The sequence below is a fragment of the Trematomus bernacchii genome, unplaced genomic scaffold (genome assembly GCF_902827165.1).
Source record: "Trematomus bernacchii unplaced genomic scaffold, fTreBer1.1, whole genome shotgun sequence".
Classification (NCBI taxonomy): Eukaryota; Metazoa; Chordata; class Actinopteri; order Perciformes; family Nototheniidae; genus Trematomus; species Trematomus bernacchii.
In genome coordinates, this window is record NW_022988043.1 from 16,682,528 (window position 1) to 16,709,864 (window position 27,337).

Genomic DNA, 27,337 nt, shown 5'->3' on the forward strand with positions numbered 1-27,337 from the left:
CTGCAGATGGGCTCAAATTAAGTTCAGGAGGGCAAATCATTCAGGGAAGTGGCAAAGTCCCTGGATATATGCCATGTCACCCTGTACCGGTTCCATAAGAAGAGGCTGAGGTTGGAGAGTCAGACAAACCCAACAAGAAGCAGAAGATACAGGACTCATCTGATGAAGATGAGGCCCAATACTGCATTGTGTGCCTGGAGAGCTACTCCAGGTCCAAGGAGATCTGGCTGCAGTGTTGCTCCTGTAAAGCCTGGGCACACAAGGACTGCACAGATGGAAGTGCCTTTTACACCTGCCACAACTGTGAATCTGATTAATTCTGGTGTTCTGTTTTAAGTTCTGTTAATTGTTCATTGTTTGTTGGAGGATGTGTGAAACGCCATTAAAATCTTGTTGCCTTAGAATTTGACTGCTTTCCCTATTTTTTGTCATGTAGTGTGAAAAAAGGTAACCGTTATTAACATGTTACAACCGTCCCTGTACACAAGGACAGTTACAGTTGAGTCTTTTTTTTTTAAATACATTTTCCAACCTGTACTTATTTCATAAAAACATCTTAAATACATTGTTTCAGTAGCTGACATATTGATAATGTATAATATAGCAAAATGGCTATCCTATTGTAAATGGTTTTTTACTTATTGGGGAAAAACCCAAAAAGTGTTGCAACTATCCCTGGTCTCCCTACTGTAAATATATATTATTTACCGGTAATCATCAACACTGTTCTATACTGTAAAAAATCATTACATGGCAAAGCATGTGTACTGTTCTGATTGTTCTGAAAGGTGCTTAACAGGCATTAAGTCACCTCCTATCTCGTAACTTCTGAAGACTAATCAGTCAGACTAAAGTGATTTGAGGTGTTTTTAAGATTTTAATCTTGTTTCTTAAGGCTCACTGACAAATGTGATCAATGTCGCCCTATAATACCATCAGCTGTGTTTTTAAACGTGATGACATTGCATTATCTTCCAACATAAGAGCAGAAATCAATGTTCAGTTTTGGTATTCGGATGCTAAATGAGCCTTCAGCTGTTGATAATCCCACGCGACGGTCTAACACGTAGAGTCACATGATTTCCTGTGAGAGCAGCTGAGCTCGCGTCTGGCTCTGGATCAGAGAGGATTATTGATTCTCTCACAATGGGTAAGATTACATGGGTCCTAAAGGTATGAGGGGTTAATCAGGGCTGTAACCAATGATTACTGGTGTCTATTTAATTTAGGGTAATTTGAAATAAAATTATAATTCTGTCTAATTATATTATATAGTCTGACTGATAATAAAAACACTGGACAATATAAATAAAAAGCAGCACATTGTGGGTGTTTCTTCTTAAAATGTCCCATAAACTATAACTTAATTGATTATTTAACTTTTTGTCGTAAAGTAATCAGTTTTCAACACTTTTTGAATTGACACTGTAACCCCCTTACGTATTACATATTTAAATATTCTTTGATTCAGGAAATTCAATAACCTGTGTTTATCAAACAATATATTGTAGTGTATATTATTATTACAACTTCAAAATCATGTGTGAGGACAAGCTGAAATGTACAGGGAGCAGCAGAATCTGTATTTGTTTATTTATTTATTTGATGAAAACAGATGATCCGTTGTGATATTATTAAGGAATTCAATTTGCCTGTGTTGCACAATTATTCTGCAATTAGAAAAAAAACATGGGTTGGAGTAGCCTACTTAAAAGAACAAATACAATTTTATTAAAACTGTTATTCATTTATTTTTTGTATTATTCCACGATTTGTGATCAACTTATACATTTTGATAAAACTGCAAAATAATGATTCTATTTTGGTACATAGAGATCCCCCAAAAAATAACCTTGTGTCATTTGATAGGAGCTGTATATATAAATCTGTGCAGCTTCACTGGTGCTTCTTGACGAAGGTCAGGAACTCGTTGACGTCGTCGGGGGAGCCCACCACGAAGGGGACCCTCTGGTGGAGCTCTTCGGGCTGGATGTCCAGCACCCTCTGGAAGCCGGTGGAGGCCAGCCCCCCCGCCTGCTCAATGAGGAAGGCGATGGGGTTGCACTCGTACAACAACCGCAGCTTTGGGCAGGAACATGGAAACAAAGGATGGCGTTATGAAACACAAAGTAAATAAAATTGTTTGCTAGTCTTCCTAGGTCAAACACTTTATACTCACGCAAATAGTATTTTCTTTTAGCTTCAAAGACTTTGTGACAGAATGTATTTTAATTGTTGTAGCAGTCATTAGATGTTATCAAACTTGGACATATCATAAAAGGTAAAACACGACAACTCTGGGTCTGAGGTAGTAAGGTAGGTAATAGTATGGAGTCTTAGTAAACGTAAAGTATAAAAACCACACTGTTAAAATACTGCAAACTCTTACCATCAAAATATACGAAAAGTAAAAGTGTTCATTATGCGGAATGTCAAAATTCTGAATAAAGTGTATTAAATTACTGGATTATAATTATCAATCTTGATTTATATTTAGTTTTGTTCACTTAAATTAGCTTGTGACTCAAGCTGCCAATTGTAGTGGAGTATAAAACAGAATGCTTTCCATACAAATAAAGAAAAATCAACTTAACTAAAGTACAAGTAACTAAAATGTGTACTTAAGTACAGTACTTGTTAATATACTTTGGTACATTCTATACAAGGAAGTATTTGTGTAAATGGTTGTGAAATACTTTAAACAGTTTCAGTTCAAAGCACAGACGGACATCTGTGATAAAACTGGACTGCATTTAGATGAAGTGTGAACAATGTACATTTTTAGTTGGGGTGGGGGGGTTAAACCTTACTGTTGTCTTTCAGAGTGTATTCCAGTTTGAAGCATGTTTTTGTTGAATTTATTTGAGGGATCCAAAAAATGTGGTCCTTGGCCTTACCACAAAAAAAATATAGTATGCAGTTTTTTCTTTTCATTTTTCAAACTATGTCGTCTTTTCTCATATTTTCGACATGCTATGTTGTTTTTTCTCATATTTTTAAACATACTATACTATGTCGTTTTTATGATATGTGTGACATAATAAACTATGTTGTTTTTTTTACAATTTGTATTCAACATTTTATACTACTTTGTTCTTTCACATATTTTCGACATACTATACTGTATACCATACTTTTCTATGTCGTTTTTCTTTCAGATTTTTGACATTCTATACTAGGTCCTTTTTCCCCGCATATTTTCGATGTAGTATACAACGCTGTTTTTTCCTATATATTTAAACATAGTATACTGCCTTGTAATTTCTCATATTGTCAACTTACTGTACTATGCTGTTTTTTATGATATTTTTTACATACTACTCTATGTTTTTTTTGTGTTGCTTTTAAGACATACTACACTGGGTTTTATTTGGTACATTTTCGACATATAATACTTTTTCCCTTTTTCTATATTTTTGCAATACTGTACAATGTCTATTTTGTCTTGAACTTTTGACACACTATACTTTGCATGTTTGTTGATTTCTTTTTTACTTATTGTGTATTTTATCCATATCACTTATTTTGTATATTTGTATGCATTGATTTATCAGTATTTTGCTCTGTGTAACCAGACAATAAAAACAGATGAAACAAGGAAACAAGAGATATGTAAAGCCCTTTGAGATACCAATGTGATTTAAATGTGCTAAATCAATACAGCCTTGCCCTCCTGTATGTCTAATAACACATGAAGAGTAAGGTCAGTAAGTTCAGAGTCTGTTATGAGACACGCTGTGACACCACAACAACAAGCAATCATTCAACTCCATGCTGCTGTTAAAGTAAAAATTAGAATCTAATTTCAATGTGTTGTTTTGCAATTTGAGCATCTTGATAATGAAACATTGTTAAAGCTGTAAACTAAGACAGTAGGTTCAGGATAAATGGGGGAGAGTTGTTGTTGTGTATCTCTGTGACGCGCCTCGACTGTCTCCGGGCTTTATTTAGCACAGGAGGAGAAAAACAGCCTCAGGTTACAAACTGCTCCTCATTTAGCCTGCGCTGGCTACCACTTTCTTAGAAAACATTTTAAAGTATTTACTTAGGACTTCATGGCCAGACTAATGTGCTTCAGTGAACGTTTCATAAAGGCTCTCAGTTCTGCTGTTAGCCTACCAGCTGTTCCAGAGTCCAGGTTAAGGTAAAAGGTGACCGAGCGTTTGCTTTGCTCAGAAACAGTTAGTCAGCTGACACAAATCCTGTCTCAACACGTGTTACTAGTCTCTTTGTTGACCTCATACAGCTCTGTTGTTCAAACACCTGAGATTAAGTTCAAATCTATAGTTGCTTTAGTTATATCACTAGCTTCTGGCTACATGTCTGTCTGTATCTTTAGGTGAGGGCTTTTCGGCTGCTGTTGACTTTTTCTTGTATTTTTGTGATTTGACATCACAGCTGATCAAAAACGGAGGAAGGATTGGCCTCATCAAGGAAATAGAGGGGTGGGACTTTGAAAAGAGGCCATTGTCTTCCAGACATGTGTGGACAAGATGGTCTCTGGAATTACACTCGATTGATATTTATTTGTAATCTTTCAATACAAAATAAAAAATGTTATGCTTTATTTGTCCAAAGTATTGCCTAGTATTTCACCATTATTGAACAATGTTGAAGAGAGCCTTGGTGATGTTTGAAGCAGGATACTCTGAGCCAAAAGTGTCACCTCCTCCTCTGTATTTAGACTATAGTTTCTAAACCAGACAAAGATGTTATCATTCTGCCATGAAGTAGATGTAAGTGGAAACATTTAGGTAGCATATGATTCTGTGGTCGTTGATGTCAATCTTAAAGGTTTTATGTGTTCATCTGAATATTGGCCAGATAAAGGTTGGTGGAGGTCAGCGGTTACCTTCCCCTTGGGGCTCTTCTCGTTGGCGGGGTACATGAAGATCCCTCCGTAGGCGATGGTGCGGTGAATATCTGAGACCATGGAGCCCACATAACGCGCTCCGTAGGGAGAGCTGCCGTCCTGCAGGAGGGCAGAGGATGTTTTGATTATTAGTAAATCTAGTAAGATATTTCTCAAACTTTTCACATTTTTGATTTTGATTTAAGTAAAACTAGCAAAATCAGGTAAATTAAAAGGATTTAAAATCTTTAGTACAGATCAATGTTTTACAGTTACTTAAAGTACCAAAAGTAAAAATACTCATTATGTGGAATGGCGGATTTCTGACAATGTGCAGTATATTATATTTGTAGAGAAAAAAGAGAAAGAAATGTCAAAATATGTTTTTTTTAAATGTCATAAAAATGTGAATGCATGCCACATTCTTTGTTGAATTAAATGTATACTGTATATGTATATCTATATGAAAATAAAAAGTCATAGTATTGTTTGCCATAAAAGTCATAGAACAGTACAGGTTGAAGGTTGGTAGTTTCCTCTCTGATAGAGAACAGCAGCTTGTATTCAGTAACAACCAATTCCAATACTAACAGGTTTTCATGGTGGGTGTGGGAACTTTACATAAAGGATTCTCACGCCCCCCCCATGCAGCTTGAAATCGCTCAACTCTTCACTCATTTGGTCAATATGTTACACATATTTCTTTTGCCAAAGAATGAATGAATGAAGAATTTTACCTAAATCAAAACCTTCATCGTGAGGGTTTAACTAGTGAGGAGAATTCTGATCCAGGCAGAACTGTTGGTTTGTTACCCTGTAAAGAGAGTGTGATCCTGATCTAAGGTCAGCTGGCAGTCACTTCTAAAAATGGACGTTATATAATGTGTTGTAATCACTTTGATAAGTCTTCATTTGTCTATGTAACTTCCCTAAAAACAGTCTGCTCACGATTATTCAATGTTAAATGTAAAAAGGCACGTTAAATGGCCTGTTTGGCAAAACAACATGTTGTTGAACAATTGGTTAAAAGAGAAAAAAGAAAGAATCCTACAGGGAAAAAACCCTGCTCTTTAGTTATTTGTGACCATTCACACACTGAAATAGAAACATGTTCACCTCATAAAACATCAGTGAATGTAATGATCCCTTTTGCATTCTTTTGTTTAGTAAAAATAGGAAATCTGGTGTGCAAACATCGTAGTGGTTGATTCTAACACATATTTTGCTTTACTGGACATTTATAGTACATACTTTTAAAAAACCCTGTCATTTATAAAGCAGTCAGTCAGGCTGCTCATTTGAAAACTGCAGCCTCAACAAATCTCGAGGCGCTCTGACCTGCCGACGGAGAAAAACCAAACAGCAAACAACAGACGGTCAAAGTCCGCCTGCAGCTGCTGCAACAAACGTTCAAACCAGAGAGGGTCATGTATCTTACTAACATCTTTTTACATATTTGTTGAAATACATCGCACAGCAAAAAACCAATCACATGTTGGCTGTAGCTGGACTGTAATAAGCCTGTCCAATCATTTCATTTGGCCTAAATCACTTTCTCACTATATTCATTTTGGAGCTTGTGCTTTTGCTTTCATTGGAAAATATTTGGCATCATTGAGCCACATGTTTTGGTTGAATAATTTAATCTAATGTGTGATTTAATCTAATCTAATATAAATATAGCTTACTCTGTCTTGCTGGCTTCTTCACTGTTACCCACACTAGCTTTCTGCCACCACAAAAACACATTTTATTTGTATTGATCCCTCATTATTTAAGAGTTCCTCTAATTCATTTCACCATGTTTTCTAAGACTCACTGATTCCACACTTTAATGCTCACTCCATAAAAGTCCACTGTTAAACCGGGTACTTCAAATAAAACAAACTAAACAACGAAACAACTGTCTTAAAGTAGAACCTGTAGTGTGTTGCGTGTTGAGGCCGGCTCAACGTGATGCAGAGTCATGTGGTGCTGAGTCACATCCCACTCATCGTGAGGGAGGGGTGTGTGTGTGTGTGTTCCCGCATAGTATTTCACAATAACATAAATAACACTCTTAGAAAACACATCCAGTGGGCAACAGTTTAGACGGCATGAAACTTCCTCAAATTAAAAAAGGAAACATGAATAAGAAGAACGTGTGGGACAGTTGTGTCTGAAAATGATCTGCAAAAAAGATTCTACTCATGACGTAAAGCTTATTAACCCTGACAGAGAAGACAAAGAGTTTGTAACCTTGTATTTCTAAAAATGGGCCAATGTTAGACAACTATTTAGTGGTAATATCTTCTGCTTTAGGTTGCAAATTGAATACTTTGACTTATGAAATAAACATCCCGGAATGCAAACAATCTGATTTAAAGTGAGTGTTGTGTCTCTGGAAGAGGGTTTAGGAACTTATGGAAAGATGTGTTGTTAATATAACTTCCATTTTCCTGATTTTCTAGACTTTCACGTGTGATGATCTGCCAACAGCAGGCATGCCTGAGCGCACAACTGGTTAAAGTGATTGAGAAATTAAAAAAAGGTAAAAGGACACCATGTTCAAACTAAATGTCAACTTCTCCGTGCGTCCTTTTTAGCAACATTCACATTCCAGTACAACTTGTGAGACAAGTTTTTGCCATGTGAACACTCACAGGACAGTGAGTAACAGTGTGGTTTACCGCTGCATTGTGCTGTGTCATGATGGTGGAGTGAAGGGTAACGTGATGATGACTGTTCCACCGATGAAGGATTCTAACTGATAGAGTTGCAATAGGAACTCTGTGGCACTACTGATACATTTTTGTCACGCAAAATGTACTTTTGTAAAGTCTTAAAGGCCCTGAAACAACACTTGAACTCTCACAGGAAACTAAGACGAGCATCAGAGGCCATAAATAAGGGCATGGCATCTTATTGCAAAAAGAAAACATTACTAACCTGCTGAATTTACATATTTTGTTTGGATTTGTAACACACTTTGAGCTGTTTTTCATATTATACACTATACAAATATTGATTATACTTGTATGTTATGTTAGTGTTAACTTTTCAACAGTAAGGCAATTCAAAGTGATGTACAAAAGACATAGGAGAAAAGAAACAAATTACAAATAAGATTTCCCAAAGTTAAAGGACATTGTAAGATACACATAAACAGTCTCCAATGTTCTCTGAAAGCAGAACACATCAAAGTTTTGGCTCTGACAGCACAACAAAGTGACTGACAGAAAGTTGTTGTCAGTTATGAGGTCCATAAAGACCGGCTGCTGCACGGCCATTCATTTCGATGGAAGTGTTTGAAACATTAGGAGTAATCTGGACAGAGGAGAAGAAGTGTATTTATTCGGAGAGAGTGGTTTGAAACATTCCTTAAGATGTCTTGTTTACTTTCTTTGCTGTGACCCTGTTGGAATCCTTTCTCAGTGATGTGAATTCAAGCACACTACAGCTGTTGTCCTGAAGAAAACTGTACAGGGCGACTCTTCAGGGTTTAAAGTCTTTATATAAAATGTATTGAGGGTGATACCAAATATAATAGAACAGGCTTGTATTCCAATGTGGTGCCACTGTGGCCTATAACAAGCTTTAGAGATCGGCATTCAAGATGATATTTCCTTAATGACAATGAGATCAGCAAAAGCATCACTCATGACTTCGAGGTCATGTTGGTGACCCTGCTGCAGAAGTGCTGAGCGAGCCTTGTGGGGATCAGAGTTTCCAGATGAGTAGCTGCAGTTTCCTGAGGAACACTGTGTTTCCTGCAGTGAACTGTGTTGCCATCCTGCAGCTCAGCTGACCGAGTCTCTCCTGTCTGAGGGGAACGCCTCACTCTGACGGATCACATGTCTGCGGGTCGGCTGCTCTCTGCCTCTACCAGGCTGCATGGAGACTATCACCTTAAATGTCCCCCTTTTCTCTACATTAAACTTACAATTTAAATGAATTTCTTTTATTTGAATGTCTAGTTTGATGTGTATTTGAAGTTACTGATTCCTCTTAAGTCTATTTGAGCAGCAGCAAACCATTGGCCAATTGTATTTTTTTAACTTTTGACAAACTATTCCACATCTTTAATAAGTTTCACAATAAAACTAAATTCCTTGTTTGAGCTAAAAGTTTGATAATGGCAGTTTCTTAAAGAAAAAGTAAGATTCCTACTTTATTTTTGCTCTTTAGAAAGACTTTTTTAAAAACCCTCCAATTTACCCTTTAGAAAAGGCAGCTTTTTTTGTTTGGTGCCAACCAAAGCTCCTTCTTAAAGGGTAACTATTTGGGGTTTTCACTTTCCTGTAGTGTGTTGTAAAGCTTTGTGTGCATGTGAATGGTCTGCAAAGGCTAAAATCCCAAGAGTTAGGAGCTTCTTTCTAACACACTCCCCGCTGCCTGTAACGCCTCCATTGGACTCTTTTGTTAACTTGTGTTACATACTGACAACATTATGTAACACTCACGCTTCTATTGGCTAGATCTCCAACACATGTTACATGATAGGCTGAGGAGCGGGCCCTTTTGAACTCATTCTACCAGAGAAAATGCTTTGTCAGAATTCATGTGATGAGTGTGAGAGGCTGCTGGTGTTTCACGTCCTGAGCATAGTGCCGTGTCAGCACAACAGATGCTAATCAGTTCTGGTTAGAGATATCAGATTCACAACCACACAGTGGAAATGATAAATGACAAAGCTTTGGATCGGAATAATGTTTGTGATATCAGTTTCTCTAAACTGTGTTTCACTTTGGCTCTCACCTCGGGGTACTTCTTGTGCTGGAGGTACTCGTTGATAGAGGGGTGGAAGTACTTGGCGTAGCCTTCGTTCAGACTGTAGATCTTTCCCTTCTGCTTGATCTTCACGTTCCTCTCAGTCAGGATGAACTCGCCTATGGCCTGAGGAACAAGAACACAATGTTTAACTCGGATAATCAGGGCAAACAACAAGAATGGATTTATTAAAACAACAACAGAGGAATTCAAATGATGAGAGTTGGCTTTGTCTTAATTTGATCAAAGAGAGGTTTCTGAAGCATTTCAAAAGATAAGTGGACACAATTATTTAAACAGCTTTATATGCCTTTTTGGAGAAATAATTATTTGGAAACTCATGGGAAAGAACGTATGTTATTTCTTATAAATAACCTCAATATACTTGTGAAGAGAGTCCATAAAAAAAATGCTAGAGAGGAGAATGCAAAATACATGTTCTGTATTATAAAATAATAATGTAATATGTTGTCTTCGGGTCAAATCTGACCGATTCACTACTTTCATCAATCATAACTTTTTTGTTTTACATTCGATTGCATTAAGGCTTTATGATATCCTTCACAGTAGACATTTGAACATATAGAATTGCTGATCACCACTTTCATTGCATTTTGGATGATTTAGTCAACTTTGTAACACCCATGGTGTTCCCGGTCCAAATGACCACCATAAAGAAAAGGAATTAGTAACCATCCGGATCAGATAAAACACACAAACACACACACACACACACTAGATGTTTCCCCCCCCCCCCTCATGTGCCCATCCCCCCACATGGATCACACCTGGCACACGCAATACATGTTCAGTGTCCATTCTTTGTGTATGTACTGCAGTTGTTCATGTATACCAGTAGTCTGATACAATATTTACAGTTTGAAAGGGTGTTAAATGAAATTTGGTGATGATTAATGGTTTTTGTATTAATGTAATAGCAGTTAAAACAGGACCGGTCAAATTTGACCACGAACACGAAGACAATAGGAGGGTTAAACACACTCTAGATTTCTCAGGTTTTCTGGATGCATAACAACAACTTACATTACTTACAAATATGAGTTGACTATTTCCATTCTGTTATAATAAAAGCTGCTTTTCCTAAGGTAAAATCCTAATGATCAGTTGCGTCTAAGCATAAAAAAAGTTGATCTGAATCAGGAATATGATAAAGGTAAGATACATCATAACATGGCTTTAAAGACTGAAAGAAATTATAAAAACATAAAAGATATTCAAAATCTATATTAAAATGATATTAAAAAAGGGAAACAACTGCCAATGTAAAGAAGAAAGATCTGAAATGTTTGCATCTTCAAGGATTTATATGAAAAAGGTAGCACTTACTACTGCCAAATAAAAAAATATGTATGTGTGTTTACAGTCCCCTCCATCGCTGATCGCATTGTGAAGACTTTCAGCATGGAGGAATGATTGACAGAATAAAAGCATATAACAGTAAACAGCAGAGATCATGTTTGTCAGAGCAGAATGTTAAAAAGAAGAGCCAGCGGTGGAGGTCAGAGGAGAGCTGTAGATATGAAGCTGTGGACATGATGCAGAGTGAAGCTCACAGGGTCCAGGGTGAAGAAGTTGAGGCCGGCCCCGGTGCTGATGGCCATCAGGGTGGCGCTGCCGTACAGAGTGTAGCCCGCACACACTATGTTGTTTCCCGCCTGCAGGGCATCTTTATCTGTGGGCTCCCCATCTGTTACCTGGACCACAAAACAACAGATAAACCAACAAAGAAGAAAACATGAACAGGGGTCCTGCAGACTTCAGTTTCCCAGAAGCTATGGCCCTAAGGATGTCTGTTGGAAGCACTGTATGCAAAAACATTTACAGTAAAAAGGCAGTGGTGGAAGGTAACGCCTCTCCGTTGGACCTATTTGTTTACTTCCGTAACATAGTGACATCACTTTAAGCACTGCACTTAAGTACATTGTTAAGGTACTTGTAGTTTATCTGTGTATTTCTATTTTATGCTCATTGGTACTTCTACTCCACTACACTTTGGAAGCACATATTTTACTTTTACACACTACATTTATTTGACAAGATAAGCTATAAAATAAGCTTCTTTCCAGGTTCATATTGATATAAAAATGTAATTGACTAATGAATTGTGACTCACTATTTTGGTTTTAAAAAGCTGGCAAAACGCAAAGTCATTACAGTTATCCCTGCCTTTAACGACTTCAAAATAAAAAATGAAGTATAATCTTTGATACAGTATAAATCATTTTAAAGAATGGCCAATCTGCATAATCAATACTTTTTGTATTGGTACCTAATGTATATTTTGATGCTAATACTTATTAACATTTTGAATGGCAGATTTTGGTAACAGAGTATTTCTACACTGTTGTGTTTTACTTGCGTAAAAGAAAAAGGTGATACATTTCCTCAAACTGCTGCTGTTCACAAACAAGATGAACAATCAATGCATTTTGAATTAATAGCACGTCAATTCACATACTTAGGTTAAAAGCGGGTGATTAAACCCAGACATAAATAATTTACTACTTATTTATAATAGTGTAAACCGGAATTAGTTGGACAACAGTGCCCCCTTGTGTCTGTAGAGAGTAACTACATATGTTTTCTTAAAATGTAATTATCCTACTATACAACATATACACATATTCTGATGGTTCATACAATGTGATACATTTAATTATTATTATACAATTATTGGAAATAGGAATAACAAGGTGCTATGATTGTCTGATGTTTGTTTTTTTCTAAGTAAAATTGCATAAAAAACATTCTTACATTGTGATATCAGAATCTTTTTTGTCATGGCTCGTGCATCACTGCAGAGGTCACACTCACCCGTTTGTAGATGGCAAAGATGGTGCCGATAGAAGCCAAGCAGTCGATGTTACTGGAGCCGTCCAGAGGGTCGAAACAGACAACGTACTTTCCCTGTGACAAAACAAACAAATATATGAAAAAAATGTCATTATGTTTGAATAAAATCTGAACAATTTCACTTTTAAGCTGTTTCTCTTTATAAGAGACTTTAAAAATGTGACCTCTAAATTGAAAATAGGTCATGTGTAAATAGAATTCAGGTGTTTGTTGCTGCTGTAAATCTGATATGGATTCACTTAAGTCTAATTCAGCAGCACTCAGGAGTTTCATTCAATATTCAATAACTTTTATGTGCTGTCTGTTTGTGTTATTATTTCAATTCCTCTAAATTAAGCCAGACTAATACAGCTAATAGATACAACTCATAAGCATAGAGTTAAAGGGTTGAGAATACACTTTAATGACAAACAAATTGGGCGGTGGTGGCTAAGTCTATAGGGACTTGGCTCGGAAACCGGAAGGTCACCAGTTCGAGTCCCAGAAAGACCAAGTGCTAGGTATCCCTGAGTTCCCTACACTGCTCCCCAGGTGCCGTACATAATGGCAGCCTAACACTGGGAAGGGTCAAATGCAGAGACCTTGTACATTTCCCATCTGTGGGTCGAATAAAGGTATTCTGATATTCTGAATTGATAACAAACGTTCCTCCTCCTCCAAAGTTCTATCCACATACGTATTCCACATGATTAAGTTTATATTGCGTACAAGGAAGCTTTACTCAGCTTAACTCATGTTGAAACATCCTCCATTAACTCGTTATAACTGAAATAAAAGCATATAGATATCATTCAGTAATATGGTTTGTTTCACCTACTTCTGACTCATGGCTAAAAGGGAGTTTTGAGTCAATATGTTACAGTTTACAGATTGAAATAATAATATATTTTATTCAACTGACTTAATTATGAGTTTAATTGCTTTTGAAAAGTCTGCGTGCTGCTGCCTGGGGATTGATATAAAGCTCATCCTATCCAATCAACATGTGGATTACAGGACAGGTGTATTCCGGAACACAAACATATCTGCCTAAGTCCATCACCCCATCCTCAGAGCGAGCTGCTCCTCCTCACCCTCTTGTCTTTGGGGGTGACGATGAGCTCCTTGTTCTCCTCGGACACCATGCAGCAGCTGCCGTAGGACGCCTGCAGCATGTTGATCATCAGGACGTTGGACAGCACGTCCAGCTTCTTCACATCGTCTCCCGTCACGTTCACCGAGCCCGCCAAGCCCTGCCTGTGTGCACCAGAGTCAGAAGGCTGTAGTTATCCCGGAGGAAATTGGATGTCGTGACAGTTGCTCTGTGTTAGACTATAACATATTACACAAATATTTGTACAATCATAAGAAGTTAAAGTAAAAATGTGAGAGATAAGATGACATAACATAGAATACAATAATTCATATAAGCTTCATTTGAAGTTAGTGTTGAAATGCACCTTAAATCAACAAAAGCTCACTGTCTTTGCATTCAACACAGCAGGCATTCAACAGTCATATCAGCATTACCAGTGTCTCATGAGTGAGAGTTTGAATCCTCCAGTTACATACACACCCTGAGCTCTTAAACCAAATGTGGCAGTGAAGCAAAATGTCAAACAACCACCTATAGCTGACACTGAATTCCTACCAGCGCTGGCTGCTGTTCTGCAGCTGACCTTGACCTCTGACCTCTCGTTAAAGGGATGCAAGCATTTTTTTACTTAAACAAATACAATTAGTACCTCAGTCTTTTTTAAACAACATACTACAGTCAGTAGTGTGTGGTGCATGTGTAGCACTTAATCCCATGTATCCCATTCCAGTACCTCAGTACTTACAGGTGGGCCAGGCCTGCCTTGCGCACAGCACAGGAAATGGCTTTGACGGCGGTCAGTATAGCGTTGATGAGCTGGGTCAGCTCCCCGGTCGCCCCCTTAGCCTGGCGGCCGTTCTCGATGACGAACCGGGTCAGGGTCCATACGTCCGTGTCAAAAGCAGACTGGTCCGACATGCTGGTTTCTGTTCCTTCTGTCCCTCCTGGTGGGCAGCAGATAGGGCGAAGGACGGTCAGCGAGTGAGAGACCCGATTACCAGCTACGTACTTTTCATACCCAGAGCCATGACCGCACGCCAAGGGGAGCTATTTGTGAGTGTGGAAGCTTGAGGGTGTGTGTGTGAGTCGGGTGAGGGGGTGTCAGGTGTCAGCAGGAGAGACAGGCACAGCTTAGTCCTGCACAAGGAAAGCCCTGTGTAGTAAACAGGAACTGAACAAAAACTTGAAGGTTCATTCTCAGTATTTTAAACACATGTGTTTGCACACGACACTGAGGTCCTTTGCGTGCTGGAACAACTCTCTACAGTACATATCTGCATACATGTTCTTCATATACTGTAGGTTCATGTGGTGCAGAAGTGGAGAAAGTAATCAAGCTCTCTGCTTAAGTAAAAGTAGAAATTCTAAGGTCAGAAAATACATCATTATAAGTTCTGAATTCAACATTTAACAAGTAAAAGTACAAAAGTACTATAGGCAAAATGTACTCAGAACGCGGCATGGCTTCTCTCACAGAATTATGGTCTTATAGAATATTATCTTATCCTGTCATTACTAACAAATACATTGACATGTTTGTCAATGGGAAGCCATATTTAAATACTTTAAAAAACTGGGTAGATTGGTAGTAAAGTACTGTATCATAACATATAAGTATATCATGTATTCTAATGTAAAAAGTAACTATTAGTGTTAAATAAAGGTAGTGCAGTAAAAAGTATGATATTTGCCTCTTAGATGTGGATGAGCAGAATAAAAGTAGCATAAAGAAATGGAAAAACTCAAGTAAAAAACAGTTATGTCAACACTTTACTTCATGTATTTGTTGTTTTCCACTATTTGTGGTGAACTGTGAATTGTACTCATGTTAGAACATCGTACTGTAACGTTTATTACAGAACTGAAAGCATGTGCATATAATGATGTAATATGGTTTATTTCACTCATACTAACTCTTAGGTTAAAGGGATTATTCCGTTTGAACGTTTCTGAGCTTCAGCACGACACAGGTTAAAGCCAGAGGGAGATGTGAGATGTGAGAGGCAGATTCAGTTCTGCAGCGAGCGTTAAAGGTCAGTAGGGCTCTGTGCTCTCACACTGACCTTTAGCTGAAAGGTCAACTCTGGATTAAGTATCTCTTAACTTGTTTTGACCGTATATCTTCTAATTTTTCAATTTCTTGAAATGCAATGACTTTATTTGTAGTCATTCATTTCCTCTCTCAAGTATTTGCTTATTCTACCCACTTACACTATCGCTCAGGTTTCAGCTGTTTAGTTGATGTAATTCTATCATTTAATAATAATAATGATTTGTAATACTAATATAGATAAAAGTAGACAGTGGATGAGAGTATTTATATTTGAAACAGTTTGGGCTCCATGTGAAGAATATTTTAGAATACTTATAAAGAATGCAACTGCCTGTGTGTGAGTTTGAAAGAGGCCCTATTATGCTTTTTGAGGTTTTGCCTTCCTCGTAGTGTGCTATATCTTTTTTTGTGCATGTAAATGGTGTGCAAAGTCTAACATCCCAAAGTTCCCTCCAGTTTCTCTCCCACACACTCGCCCCCTGCCTGAACACCTCCATTGGAGTTCTATGTTTACATCTGTAACATAGTGACATCACTATGTAACACTTGCGCCTATATGGCTAGCGCTCCAACACATTGTACGTGATAAGCTAAGGGGCGGGACATCTCTAAGAGATTGACCAATTACAACGGCCAGCTAACCAATCAGAGCAGACTGGGCTCTGGTTTCAGACAGAGGGTGAAAAGAGGTGCTGCAGCACAGGCAGTAGGAGGAGAATAAAGAGCTTTTTGAACATTAAAGCATGACACATGTCACAGTAGAGACACTAAATACAAATACAACAAATCTGTTCTCTTTAAGGATTTGATACATGTTTCAAAAATGATGAAAAGACTGCTTGTCTTCTTAAGACTCATTTGAATTTATTGAGACTCCAACATTCACATATTTAAAAGGCATCATGGTGTATGCATAGAGGTTGTATTGGTCCGTCCCCTGACTAGAATGTATCTTCATTTTAAGGAAAAAGGCACAACTGGAGGTAAACAATTCTTCAGTTTTTTTTAAAAGTGCAATTGTCTTGTTATTTGTTGGCACTTTTCATCTTTGGTAACTTTGTGTGGAATGTGTGTGTAATTTAGCTTATTGTACAGCGTTCATGTTTCCGATTGAACCACCTTTCTTCTATTATGTATCAGCAGAACATGAGCATTGCTCAAATGATATTCAAAACCGTGTAACTCCACATTTCTTTAAAGTAAGAAACCATTATCAAGCGTCGTAAAAAAAGCCGACTTCCAGTTTGGGAAACAAAGTTGTTTGCCCGACCGTGATGGGTGTGAGAGTGAGTCAGTGCGGTCTCACTTCTTCTGTGCATGTTTCTGGCAGATTGAGATGTATTCCAGGACGTCTTCTTTGGAGCCCAGAGCCACTGGAGCCCTCTGGTGGATGCTCTCGGGCTGGATGTCCAGAAGGGGCTCGAGGCCGGTGGAGGCCAAGCCCCCCGCCTGCTCTATGATGAAGGCCATGGGGTTGCCTTCATACAGCAGCCGCAGCTTTAAGGGGGAGGGACGGGGGTTTAGCTTCAATGTCAAACTCTTCATAATGTTTATTCAAATCTAACATTTCATTACCTGGTTGCAAGGCTCTGGATAGTTTAATGTCATACTTCGTCAACTGTCTTTGCCTCCTTTACTACCTTAGGTTATTACAGTAATAACTTAATTTATATGAATTCAAGACAATAGTCTGGTGAACATTGAAACTGGTTTTTCCTGCTGTTAGCTTTCCACCATCAACAGATATGACTTCCTTATAAAGGCAAGCAAGAAAAACCAGACTTTTAGGGTGCAGTTTTTTGTTACCCTCATTATTTTATTTTCTCATCTGTAGTATTTTATTTAAAATGGTTGTTTTTGCATCTTTTCAAAGCGTTTAAAAAAAGTTTATTGTACTAAATAAATTGTATCTTGCAAACCCTGGGCGTTTACGTTCACTTTCTAATTTTATTGTGGACTGGGACTTTATTAAACACTTTTGTTCTTCATTTCTCTGCACTTCTTATTTTTCCATCTGTCATATGCAGTACAAGTCAGGCACCTTCTACCCTTAAAGAAATGTGACTACATCTTGTTCGGCTCAGTCTTGCAAGCACTGGAAGGATGTGGAGAGTGAAGAAACAACATTGTGACACTTTCTACAGTTTGGTCTCAACAAAGTCCTGATGATGGAAAGTATCGTCTGTGTATCCAAAGCCTAACATAACTCATTCCTCTGTTGTTGTCAAATAACCATCAACATTCATCCATGAGCCACGGTGCTACACTAATGAAATGATATACCCTTACATTTCAAATGAAACCCGTATTTTAATAAGAAATCATGAAGTATCGAGAGACAGACTAACACATTGGTCGATTTACTGACAATAATGCTAAATACCAGAGGCCTTATCCTTTCAACTTTTGTACATAATGCGTAAATGCAAAATGCAGATTTTGCCATGGTAAAATGTAACTAACATGGTATAGATTCATCCCTTTACAAAATGACCATACACTTACTTATATCATTATATTCTCAATTTGTAGCTCTCACTTCGTTTTAACATGGAACTTTTGTGATTTGAAAGCATTTATAATGTCTTTTTAATGTCATTTTAAAAAAAAGTTGTTTTGATATGTGTAGGCAATCCAGAAATCAGTCGTGGTTCCTTACCTTTCCTTTGGGGCTCTTCACATTTCCTGGATATAAAAAGATGCCTCCATACATCAGCGTTCGGTGCACGTCTGCCACCATGGAGCCGATGTAACGGGCTGCGTAGGGCTCACTGCCATCCTGCAAAATATTGCGTTAGAATGTAACTTAACCCTGCACTGGACAAGATTAAAAAACACACAACTTTCATCAAAGACTGCAGATAAAATGAGTCTATCTTAACAAATATTTGATTTAAAGTATGTCGATTAATGTCCATTGTCCTTGAGCACATACAAAAACACTACCACGCTTAAAGCTCTCCCCCTCACATGTCCTGACATCAATTTTACCTCAGGGAACTTCTTCTTCTGCAGGTACTCTGTGACAGCGGGGTCAAAGTACTTTGCGTAACCTTCATTCAAGCTGTAAATCTTGCCTCGCTCCTTGATCTTCACATCCCGATCAACCAGGATGAATTCGCCAATTGCCTGATGATCAAGAAGTGACACTGTCAGTAAAGATAAAAACAAGGTTTATTTTAACGTGAAACACAGGGCCTTGACAGGAGCACTGACCGGGTCGAGCATGAAGCAGTTGACTCCCTGTCCGGTGGAGATCACCATCATGGTGGCACTGCCGTAGAGGGAGTAGCCCGCGGCAACCAGGGTCCGGCCCGGCCGCAGGGCGTCCTTCTCACAAGGCTCATCATCTGTGGCCTGAGAGAAGCATAAAGTAATGCCATCAATCATGGAAAATGGACTCTGTTTATACAGCACTTATCCAGTCTTTACTACCCTTGAAAGCACTCTTTACATATACAAATCAGCACTCACCGATTCAAACAGCGGGAGCAATTTGGGGTTAAAGAAGACATGTGCTCATTTTCAGGTTATTATTTGTATGTTGTGTCTCTACTGTGACATGTCTCCATGCTTTCATGTTGAAAAAGGTCTTTAAAATTACATTTTCTCATACTGCCTGTGCTGCAGGCAGTATGAGAAAATGTAATGTAACCTCTTTTCACCCTCTGTCTGAAACCAGAGCATAGTCTGCTCTGATTGGTTAGCTGGACGGCTCTGTTTGGTCAACCACTTAGGCTCAAGTACGAAACATCTCTATCAGCTACAATGTGTTGGAGCTGAAGAAAACAAAGGAGTCCACTTTCAGGCGGGGGGACATTAGTGTGTTATGAGGGATTACTACAGACACAGGCAGCCTTGTCAGTCTGGCTGCTGTCGAGGAAAGTTATCCAATACCAGGTAAGGTTACTGTACCAATTTTTTTAAAGTTAAGAAAATATCGATACCTCTCAGATATGGGGGGGGGGATGCTGCCATCTGCTGATACATGCTGTTGTTAAGGCATTTAAACTCCCAAAGTTATGTTTTCATATGGTCATTTCATATGGATGATTAAATAAAACAAACTGATGGGGAATGGACTTTGTTTGTTTGTTGTTGGAAAGTTAAACATGTTTAATTTGTTTCACTTACCATCTTATTAAAATGACATTACAATTGTTAACATTATAACTGCCATTGAAAAGAAATGCTGAAAATAAACATTGTTGTTAGAGTGGACTTTTTTAAATAGGGTATTTAATCTAGATAACATAATTCTGGGGGCTAATGCTACATCAGAGAAACAATTAGAAAAACAGTGATTATCAGAGACAACTTCAGTCAGCGTGTCTTGTCCTTCCAAAACTCAAACTGGTGACACGTAATCATGGGGATTTTAACCTGTGTTACTACCTTTTTGTAGATGGCAAAGATGGTCCCAATGGAGACGAGACAGTCGATGTTGGAAGAGCCATCCAAAGGATCAAAGCAAACAACGTATTTGCCCTGAAGAGAAAGAGGAGATATTTTGTCAAAGAATCTGCAAACAAAAGGTTTTTGCAGTTTTGCTCAACAAAAAGCATTGTTCTCGCAGGTCAAATCTTGAGGTCAAACAAATAAATGCATTTCCTTATCATGAAACAGTCGCTAAGCAAGTTTGAAAAGACATTTTTACATCCTGAATTACATTCTAGTCTTCCTTTTGCATGTATTTTGTTGGAGCATTGCTGCATTTCTTGGCACATAGCTGCAACCTATACATCGCTTGTTTAGTGTGACACATTGACAGTGATGTGCATGGGTTTCCTTGTGGGCGTGCATGAGACGAACAAAAAATAAAAATGTCACCATGCCCTCCCACACTTTAGAATTGCAATAGATGTAAAAGGAGGAAGTACTTAAAGGTGGGGTAGGTAATTTTGGAGAAACCAGCTCGAGTGCGCTAGAATTTGAAAATACACGAACGCGCACATGACCAATGAGGGCACGGGATAAGTTTGTGCACAGATGGAAGGCTGACAGGCAGGTAGGCCATCCAGTTATTTTAGCCGGGCCGGCTAAAATGATTGGTCGTGCTTTTTACAGCGCTACGGCTTCCACAGATGATATTCTTTTATGTATTTATTGTCAAAGCATTTAATATATTCATTGCTATCGGGATGTTAAGAGCATTCCATGGAATATAACAAAAAGTGTTTCTGAAATAAATTACATACCCCACCTTTAAATATAATACTTTTTCTTTTTTAAGAATCTGGAATCCAAGCTTTTTTGTTTTTGTCAGCTGACAAGTCATTCCAGATGTGAGATCGAAGAGTCCAGCATCTAAAGTCTCCACTGGACCGACTTACCCTGGTTTCTGGCTCTATAATAATGGCCTTCTCGTTCTCCTCAGACACCAGCACACAGGAGGTGAAGGAAGACGTGATCATGTTGATGACCAGATCATTGGACAGAATGTCCAGCTTCTTCACCTGGTCACCAGTCACATTGGTGGTGCCAGCAATACCATAACTGAGGACACATGGAAGATACAAAAAAGTGAGAAAAGGGAGAGTGATACAAAAAATCATGTCACGTTTCTATACACGGATCAAAAGTGTATTAACATGCTCTAACAAATTACTTTAGACATTCAGCTTGTGAAGTGTTTCTATTTTGCCTTCTTCTGTATCTTAACTGACAAAACGTTATTTAAACCTCTATTACTGTATGCTTTGTGCTAGAGTAGGTTTTATTGGAATGAAATCATGATAATCTCCCGTTAAGAAAATACAAAACTGCAAGTGATGCATGACACTGCGTTTTCAAAGAGCAACTGCATTGAACACGGAAGTCAAGTCTGAATCAGAATCAGTTACTAAAGTCAGCATGATAAAGATTTATGTTCATGGTTACAAGACAACAAAAGCAAAATTATATGTAAAAAAGTAGCATTTATGTAAAAAGTTCATGAATATGTTTTTTGTAATAGATATTTAACCAGAAATACTGGTAGATGCAGATAACATCAGTAGACAGAGTTAAAGTACAGCACAGCACAAAGTCACGATAACAAAGTCATAAGCAAAATTACAAAACAATTAAAAACACATTAGTTTATAACAACAAAAAGACAACACAAGGAAATAAAGTGGTTGAGACGCAGCAACACATTAATTCATCTAATAGACCAAGGCAACAAGGTTGAATATAATAACCAACTTGTAAATATTTGTTTTGTTTTATAAAATAAAAAAGTATACAAGGGGGCGAGGTAGTTTCAGGTGTGCGCTTCCTGATTGGTTCTTAATGAACCAGAGTCTCCTGTTCAGTATTTGCCAGCGTGAATGCATGCATGAGGATGAGAGAACTTTTTAACTTTATAAACAAACGTGGCATCTTCTCAGAGAATAGTGTTTACTCACAGGTGTGCGATCCCAGCTTTACGCACGGCGCTGGAGATGGCCTTCACCGCCGTGCACAGCGAGTTGAGCAGCGTTGTCAGCTCCCCGGTGCCTTTAGCCTTCCTTCCCTCCTCCATAACGAACCGGGTCATGGTCACTACGTTGGTGTCGAAGGCTCCTTGGTCGGTCATGGTGACAGATGCTCTCCTGCAGCAAGAGAGAGTAGAAGTTGCCGGAAATGCTGCAGGACTTAAATGCTCTGCAACGCGGAACTGGAGTGGAGGGGGGAAGACACCACGAGCCAATCCAGAGCCGCACGAGAGGTGTGGCTCAATCTGGAAACACTACCCGCTTTGTACACACTGTGAAATGATAGTGTTGCCAATAGTGGGATGTGACTAGAAATATTGAAGCTGAACACGCCTGAAGTCAAACTGTCGTTGCGCAAGAGAGTTCGTGTACTTTCTGCAGGTATAGTGTTCATGAATAGTGTCATAATGATGACTTCTGTAGATTCACATTCTAATGGCTTTTGAACATACCAACTGGCAGCTTGCATATTTATTTGTCCCAGATGTGTTCCTAATTCACCCATTTTATCCATCTTTCTGCCTGTCTGTCTGTCTGTCTGCCTGTCTGTCTGTCTGTCTGTCTGTCTGTCTGTCTGTCTGTCAGAATGTAGAATTCAGGGCAAATTAAAACATGTTCTCAGACAGAGAGGGGGTTATAACATAAAAAGGAAAATGTAATAAAAAATAGACATTGTGTTTGTAACACTCTGTTTTTGGGGTGAATATTTTGGAATGGTTTACATGTTAAACTCAAACAAAGTGCAAAATAAATCGGTTTAAGGAGATATACAACATATAATTGTTGATGTATTAGGACAAGGTAATATAAGTTATATTTAAAATTATTTTACAATTTAACATTTGAGCTATACTGTATATTTTAAATATTAAGGTGATTGTTGATGAAAATGTACCATACTATACATAGGTGGGACCATATCAGTGTATAGGCTACTTCTTGCTACCCTTATTTGATATGTTTTTATTTATTGTGTTTATTGAAACGTTGCTGCATATGTTTAACATTCATTTTATTGTTTATTTTGGTTCGAAATAAAATGTATGTATATATCGCTCTTGGATTCTTTGATAACTAACTAAGTTGTTTACATCCTATTACTGCACTGTACATCTGGTATTTTATTTTGAAAGGGTGTGGAGCTGCTGTTCAAACAAACGCCACTAGATGGCAACCTTGGCCAGTTAACCAGGGACGCTGACTCGGCTCTGTCCCAATTAAACTGCGGGTGTGTTTTGGTAGCCTGGAATAAGCATTACCCTTTTTAATAATCACAATATAGCTTTACCTTTATTATATCTAATAAGAATACATACAAAAAAAGCTGAGCATTCTCAGTTACAAGTTCCATCCACACAAAAAACTGCACTTCTAGGACAATTCAGAAAAACTCATATTAATGCGCCAAACGGAAAACAGCCTAATTTAAGACTTGTTGACGTTGCAAGAATATATTGTTACACGGAAGATACACGGGTGTGTTAGCCTGTCACTACATAAAAGTCAGAAATATTTACTAGCAGAACATCTATAACTTCACTATTCAAGTAACAATGAATATTATCAGTTCGTTGAATCTCTCGACGTCTGGCTGAATGGTTTGTTGAAGTGAACATTAACCAGAAGTGGTAGCCTAAATAGTTCTTATTAGTTAATTAACAAAAGTTTATGGGAGCTCGTTTGGTAGAAAAACTTCTTACAATTTTTTGCAGGACGGCTACAAATAAATATTCTGGTAGTTTAGTTTGCAGTAGGTCGAACAGTAAAAAGTAGTCCCACCTTGCAGCAGGTAAGCAAGCTAGCTACACCTGTAGCCCCAGCACTCACTCACTCATAGGACTCCGCTTGTCGGGTGGCACCGACTGCGCATGCCCGTCACTGAACAACTCGCTGCTGAGGCGGATAAGTACAAAGAGGCTGCTGGTGGTGGTGCGGACGGGACGTGCTGTGTGCCACGGGGCTGAAGTATAACCTTGCAGAAGTTTTGACGTCACGTTAATACCTCAACCGGACGTTTTCTCCTTCAAGAATTTAACTCCAAGGACAACCAGAGAGCAGGAGTTGCATTCGGGTCTAAAAACAGCGTGTTGAGACACTGGGTAAGTTAAACGTGTTGAAGTCGCGGAACGCTTCTGAAATGACAATGTCATCGCTCTTAAAGTAGTCAAACTTTTGATGCTGTTTTAATTCGACTAAAACCACGCACGTGCACGTTTTCTTTGAGTGGGATAATGTAATGTGTCCTCGATGCGTATCTGCGTCAGGTGGTCCTGCAGAGACCAGACGAGACAATCCTATGAAGCGCTTCTGGTTAAGCAGGATTATATTTAAAGTCATATGGTGTTTGTTGTTCGTGCTCCTTGTGGTTATCTGGTATTTTTTTTAACCCCGACCAAACAAAGCTAGTTCCCGCCAGACAGTCACAGGTGTCATGGAAGTGCTGGAAGAATCCCACATGCTGAACTTTGAGCTCCAAGTGCAGGGGAATGTGTTGTGGAAAAGTCTGTTTATTCATTATTTTTGTAGTGTCACCCCCCCTCGCTTTTTTTCATGAAGAATTTTGCTTTTCAAACATTCACCATTCTCCTTCATGTGACTTTAAGTAATCCCCTACCATTATATGACCCATGCTGACTCATTTTTGCCATGCATTTAACAGCTTAAATAGGGTTTAACTGCAGATTTGCAAGTCCCAAACACCCTCATATCAGGCTCTAAAAGAACAATTCCCATAACTCTTTTTCTTTGTGGCTTTATGGGCCATCATCAACTTGGAAATGCTGCCTACAGTTTTGTTGGTCAAATCCAGTCTCCAAACCGAGGAAAATCTCTTCTGATTTGGCATGCCACTACCTATTTTTTTACTTCCAGAGGTTGAAGCAGGCAGATGAAAGCACTGCTAAAGCATTATAGGAATAGAATAGTAGGGATATAGACCTGGATGGTGGTCCCTATTGTGCTGTTGGAGAGCTGGGGTCACATAGAGGGCTCTTCATCTTCTGGGCTTGGAGGCTTTCCCACTTTTCTTTACAGATAAAGCACTGAATTGATATGTCAAGGGGAAGAATATGAGCTCCGTGACATTGGTTTAATGAAATTCTTCAGCTTCCAGTGTGGCAGTTTTGGCAAATCCCTGAATCCATTTTTCTACACTTGGGTATAATAAAAATACAGATGATGAACAGTGCTTTCATCAAAGGAGACCAGACAAAGCATTCCTTCAGACATAAAAGTACCAACCTGCTGTGTCTTTGGTAAACCTGGTGATCTTGTTTTTTTTGTATTACTTAAGAAAGAAACTTGAATATTTTCCCAGATATTCAATTATCCACTATAAATTGATGCTATTATAGAAAATCCGGCTGCTCTTTCTTGCATAACGGTCTTGAATGTATCGCAAAGGTTTCATTTATTTAAAAATTGACATTGCAATGCTGCCCTCCTGATAAAGAAATGATTAGTAAATGTAAGTTGAATATACTTATTTTGACTACCATTTTTATATGTTATACATCTCATAAGACACACAAGTGTTTGAAGCTTGTCCACTGATTCTAGCCATGTAAGGTAATATGGCAACTCATTCTTTGCACAATATGGCATTGTAAACATGTCAAAAAACAGATTATAAAGCCAAACTACATCCTCCAAAGTCCCCATACCAGAAAGAAGATATTATATCTTCATGAAGAAAGGATTTTTGTAGGGCTGTGGCCTTTGACTGCATTATATTCGTCCTCTGCAGTAGAGCCAAGAAGTTTGTTTTGGACACTGCGACCTGCAGCTCAGTCGTGTTTTGTGATGCCCCCTTGCTTCCCCATATGCACAACATTATGTCTATTATTCATCTGTCTGCACATACTGGAGACGCAACATCTTGAAACATGATGTTGCAGTTTTGGAATAATTAGTCTGACATTTTTTATTTATTTAGACATTAATGCATCACATTGATTTAGTGTGTGGGCAGCATCTCACGTGCACCTTGCTTATTTTCCTGTTGTTTCTGTGCTTGTTCGTACTGTAACAAGCTTAGTGTTAAAATCTGTACATTGTGCATGTGTTCCAGCAGCACCCGGAGCATTCCACAGCCTCCCACTGGCTTCCCGTTTATGCATAAGCAGCTCGGGTGGAAGCACAGCCTGTCGTCGGTTGGTACATCGGGCTTAGCGCTGCTCTGAGTCCACATCATCAGGGTTGGCCAGTCAGCTGTAGTAGACATATGGCAGAGGTCTCTCAATTAACACCTTAGTGAGACGACCCTTCTGTCCACATGATCAAAGCCGGGCCTCCTCTGCTCAGATGTGTCCCCTCGCCCCCACCCAGCCTCCCAACTCCCTGTGATTATGACTCTCATCTGTCCACTGTTTGTTTTGAGAAAATGACTTCCACCCCACTGCCCTGTCTGAGCGGGTTGCACGTCAAATCCGGCCCTGCTTTTCTTGCATCTGTACAGTTTTTTTGGAACACTCGCCGTGGTGTTTTCTCTGTAATTGAAGTTGGAATGCTGAGTTGTCATTTTAGTTTTGGTTGAACATCTGTGCATGCTTCTGTCCCATTTGTGCTTCTCTTGCATGTTTTAGTGCTTAAAATAGTGTTTTCGTGGCTGCTTTTACTTCTTAAAATCCCTGTGCTCCACTCTTACTGGTGTTGGTGTTTGACTGTGGAGTTGATACAGCTGTTAGGATCTTTAAGTGTGGGATGAAGACCTACATGAGTCTTGGGGACTGCCCTGTTATTACAAGATCAAAACTACTTTGAACAGTAGAGCCACTGAAACAAAACGATTAGAGCCCCCTGAAAAAACCAAACCTCACTGGGAACGGTAAGAAAAAGTACATAATTGTTTAAAGCAACATCTGTTTATTGAGATGCATGATATTAGATATCACAAAAGTAGCCTCTAGGTATAAACCTGTAAAATCCAAAACAACAAGGTCAGCGCAGCAGATTTTACACGGAGGACTCGTAAAAAAACAAAAGAACTGCTTGAAAATCTTTTTTGAATCGGTGCTTGTTGGAGTTTAAAGTTGGGAGTCCTTTTGAGTTGGCTGGGCATTTCATACACTCATTAAACACTCACATTTCACAGAATGCTTTAAAGGTAGGGTAGGTAAGTTTGAGAAACCGGCTCGAGATCGCTAGAATTTGAAAAAAGACACAACCGGAGAAAATCTGCCACTTCCTTATAGAGCCCCTCCTCCAACACACACGAACGCGCACATGACCAATGAGGGCACGAGATAAGTTTGTGCACAGATGGAAGGCTGACAGGC

At 38.7% G+C, this 27,337-nt stretch overlaps 3 protein-coding genes across 4 annotated transcripts in view; 1 reads left to right on the top strand and 2 right to left on the bottom strand.

The window, feature by feature from the left end:
- Positions 1–1,576: 1,576 nt before the first annotated feature.
- fbp2 (fructose-1,6-bisphosphatase 2) lies at positions 1,577–14,787 on the bottom strand. Its single transcript, XM_034117539.1, has 7 exons — positions 14,296–14,787; positions 13,549–13,711; positions 12,437–12,529; positions 11,176–11,316; positions 9,590–9,727; positions 4,853–4,972; positions 1,577–2,082 (listed from the first exon to the last, which is right to left on the bottom strand). Exons 1-7 carry the CDS (start codon positions 14,466–14,468, stop codon positions 1,897–1,899), a joined length of 1,014 nt encoding a protein of 337 aa, XP_033973430.1. The 5' UTR covers positions 14,469–14,787; the 3' UTR covers positions 1,577–1,896.
- A 1,655-nt stretch (positions 14,788–16,442) lies between these two features.
- On the bottom strand, positions 16,443–22,244 carry LOC117472380 (fructose-1,6-bisphosphatase 1-like). Its single transcript, XM_034117530.1, has 7 exons — positions 21,993–22,244; positions 20,937–21,099; positions 19,999–20,091; positions 18,820–18,960; positions 18,595–18,732; positions 18,263–18,382; positions 16,443–17,100 (listed from the first exon to the last, which is right to left on the bottom strand). The coding sequence occupies exons 1-7, from the start codon at positions 22,160–22,162 to the stop codon at positions 16,906–16,908; spliced, it is 1,020 nt and encodes a 339-aa protein (XP_033973421.1). The 5' UTR covers positions 22,163–22,244; the 3' UTR covers positions 16,443–16,905.
- A 1,720-nt stretch (positions 22,245–23,964) lies between these two features.
- The window catches only part of kank1a (KN motif and ankyrin repeat domains 1a), a 51,152-nt gene continuing 47,779 nt past the window's right edge, over positions 23,965–27,337 (top strand). For both annotated transcript variants that reach the window (XM_034117527.1, XM_034117526.1), the window contains exon 1: positions 23,965–24,160. The gene's annotated coding sequence lies outside the window, so the exon portion shown is untranslated. The remainder of the gene's footprint in view (positions 24,161–27,337) is intronic.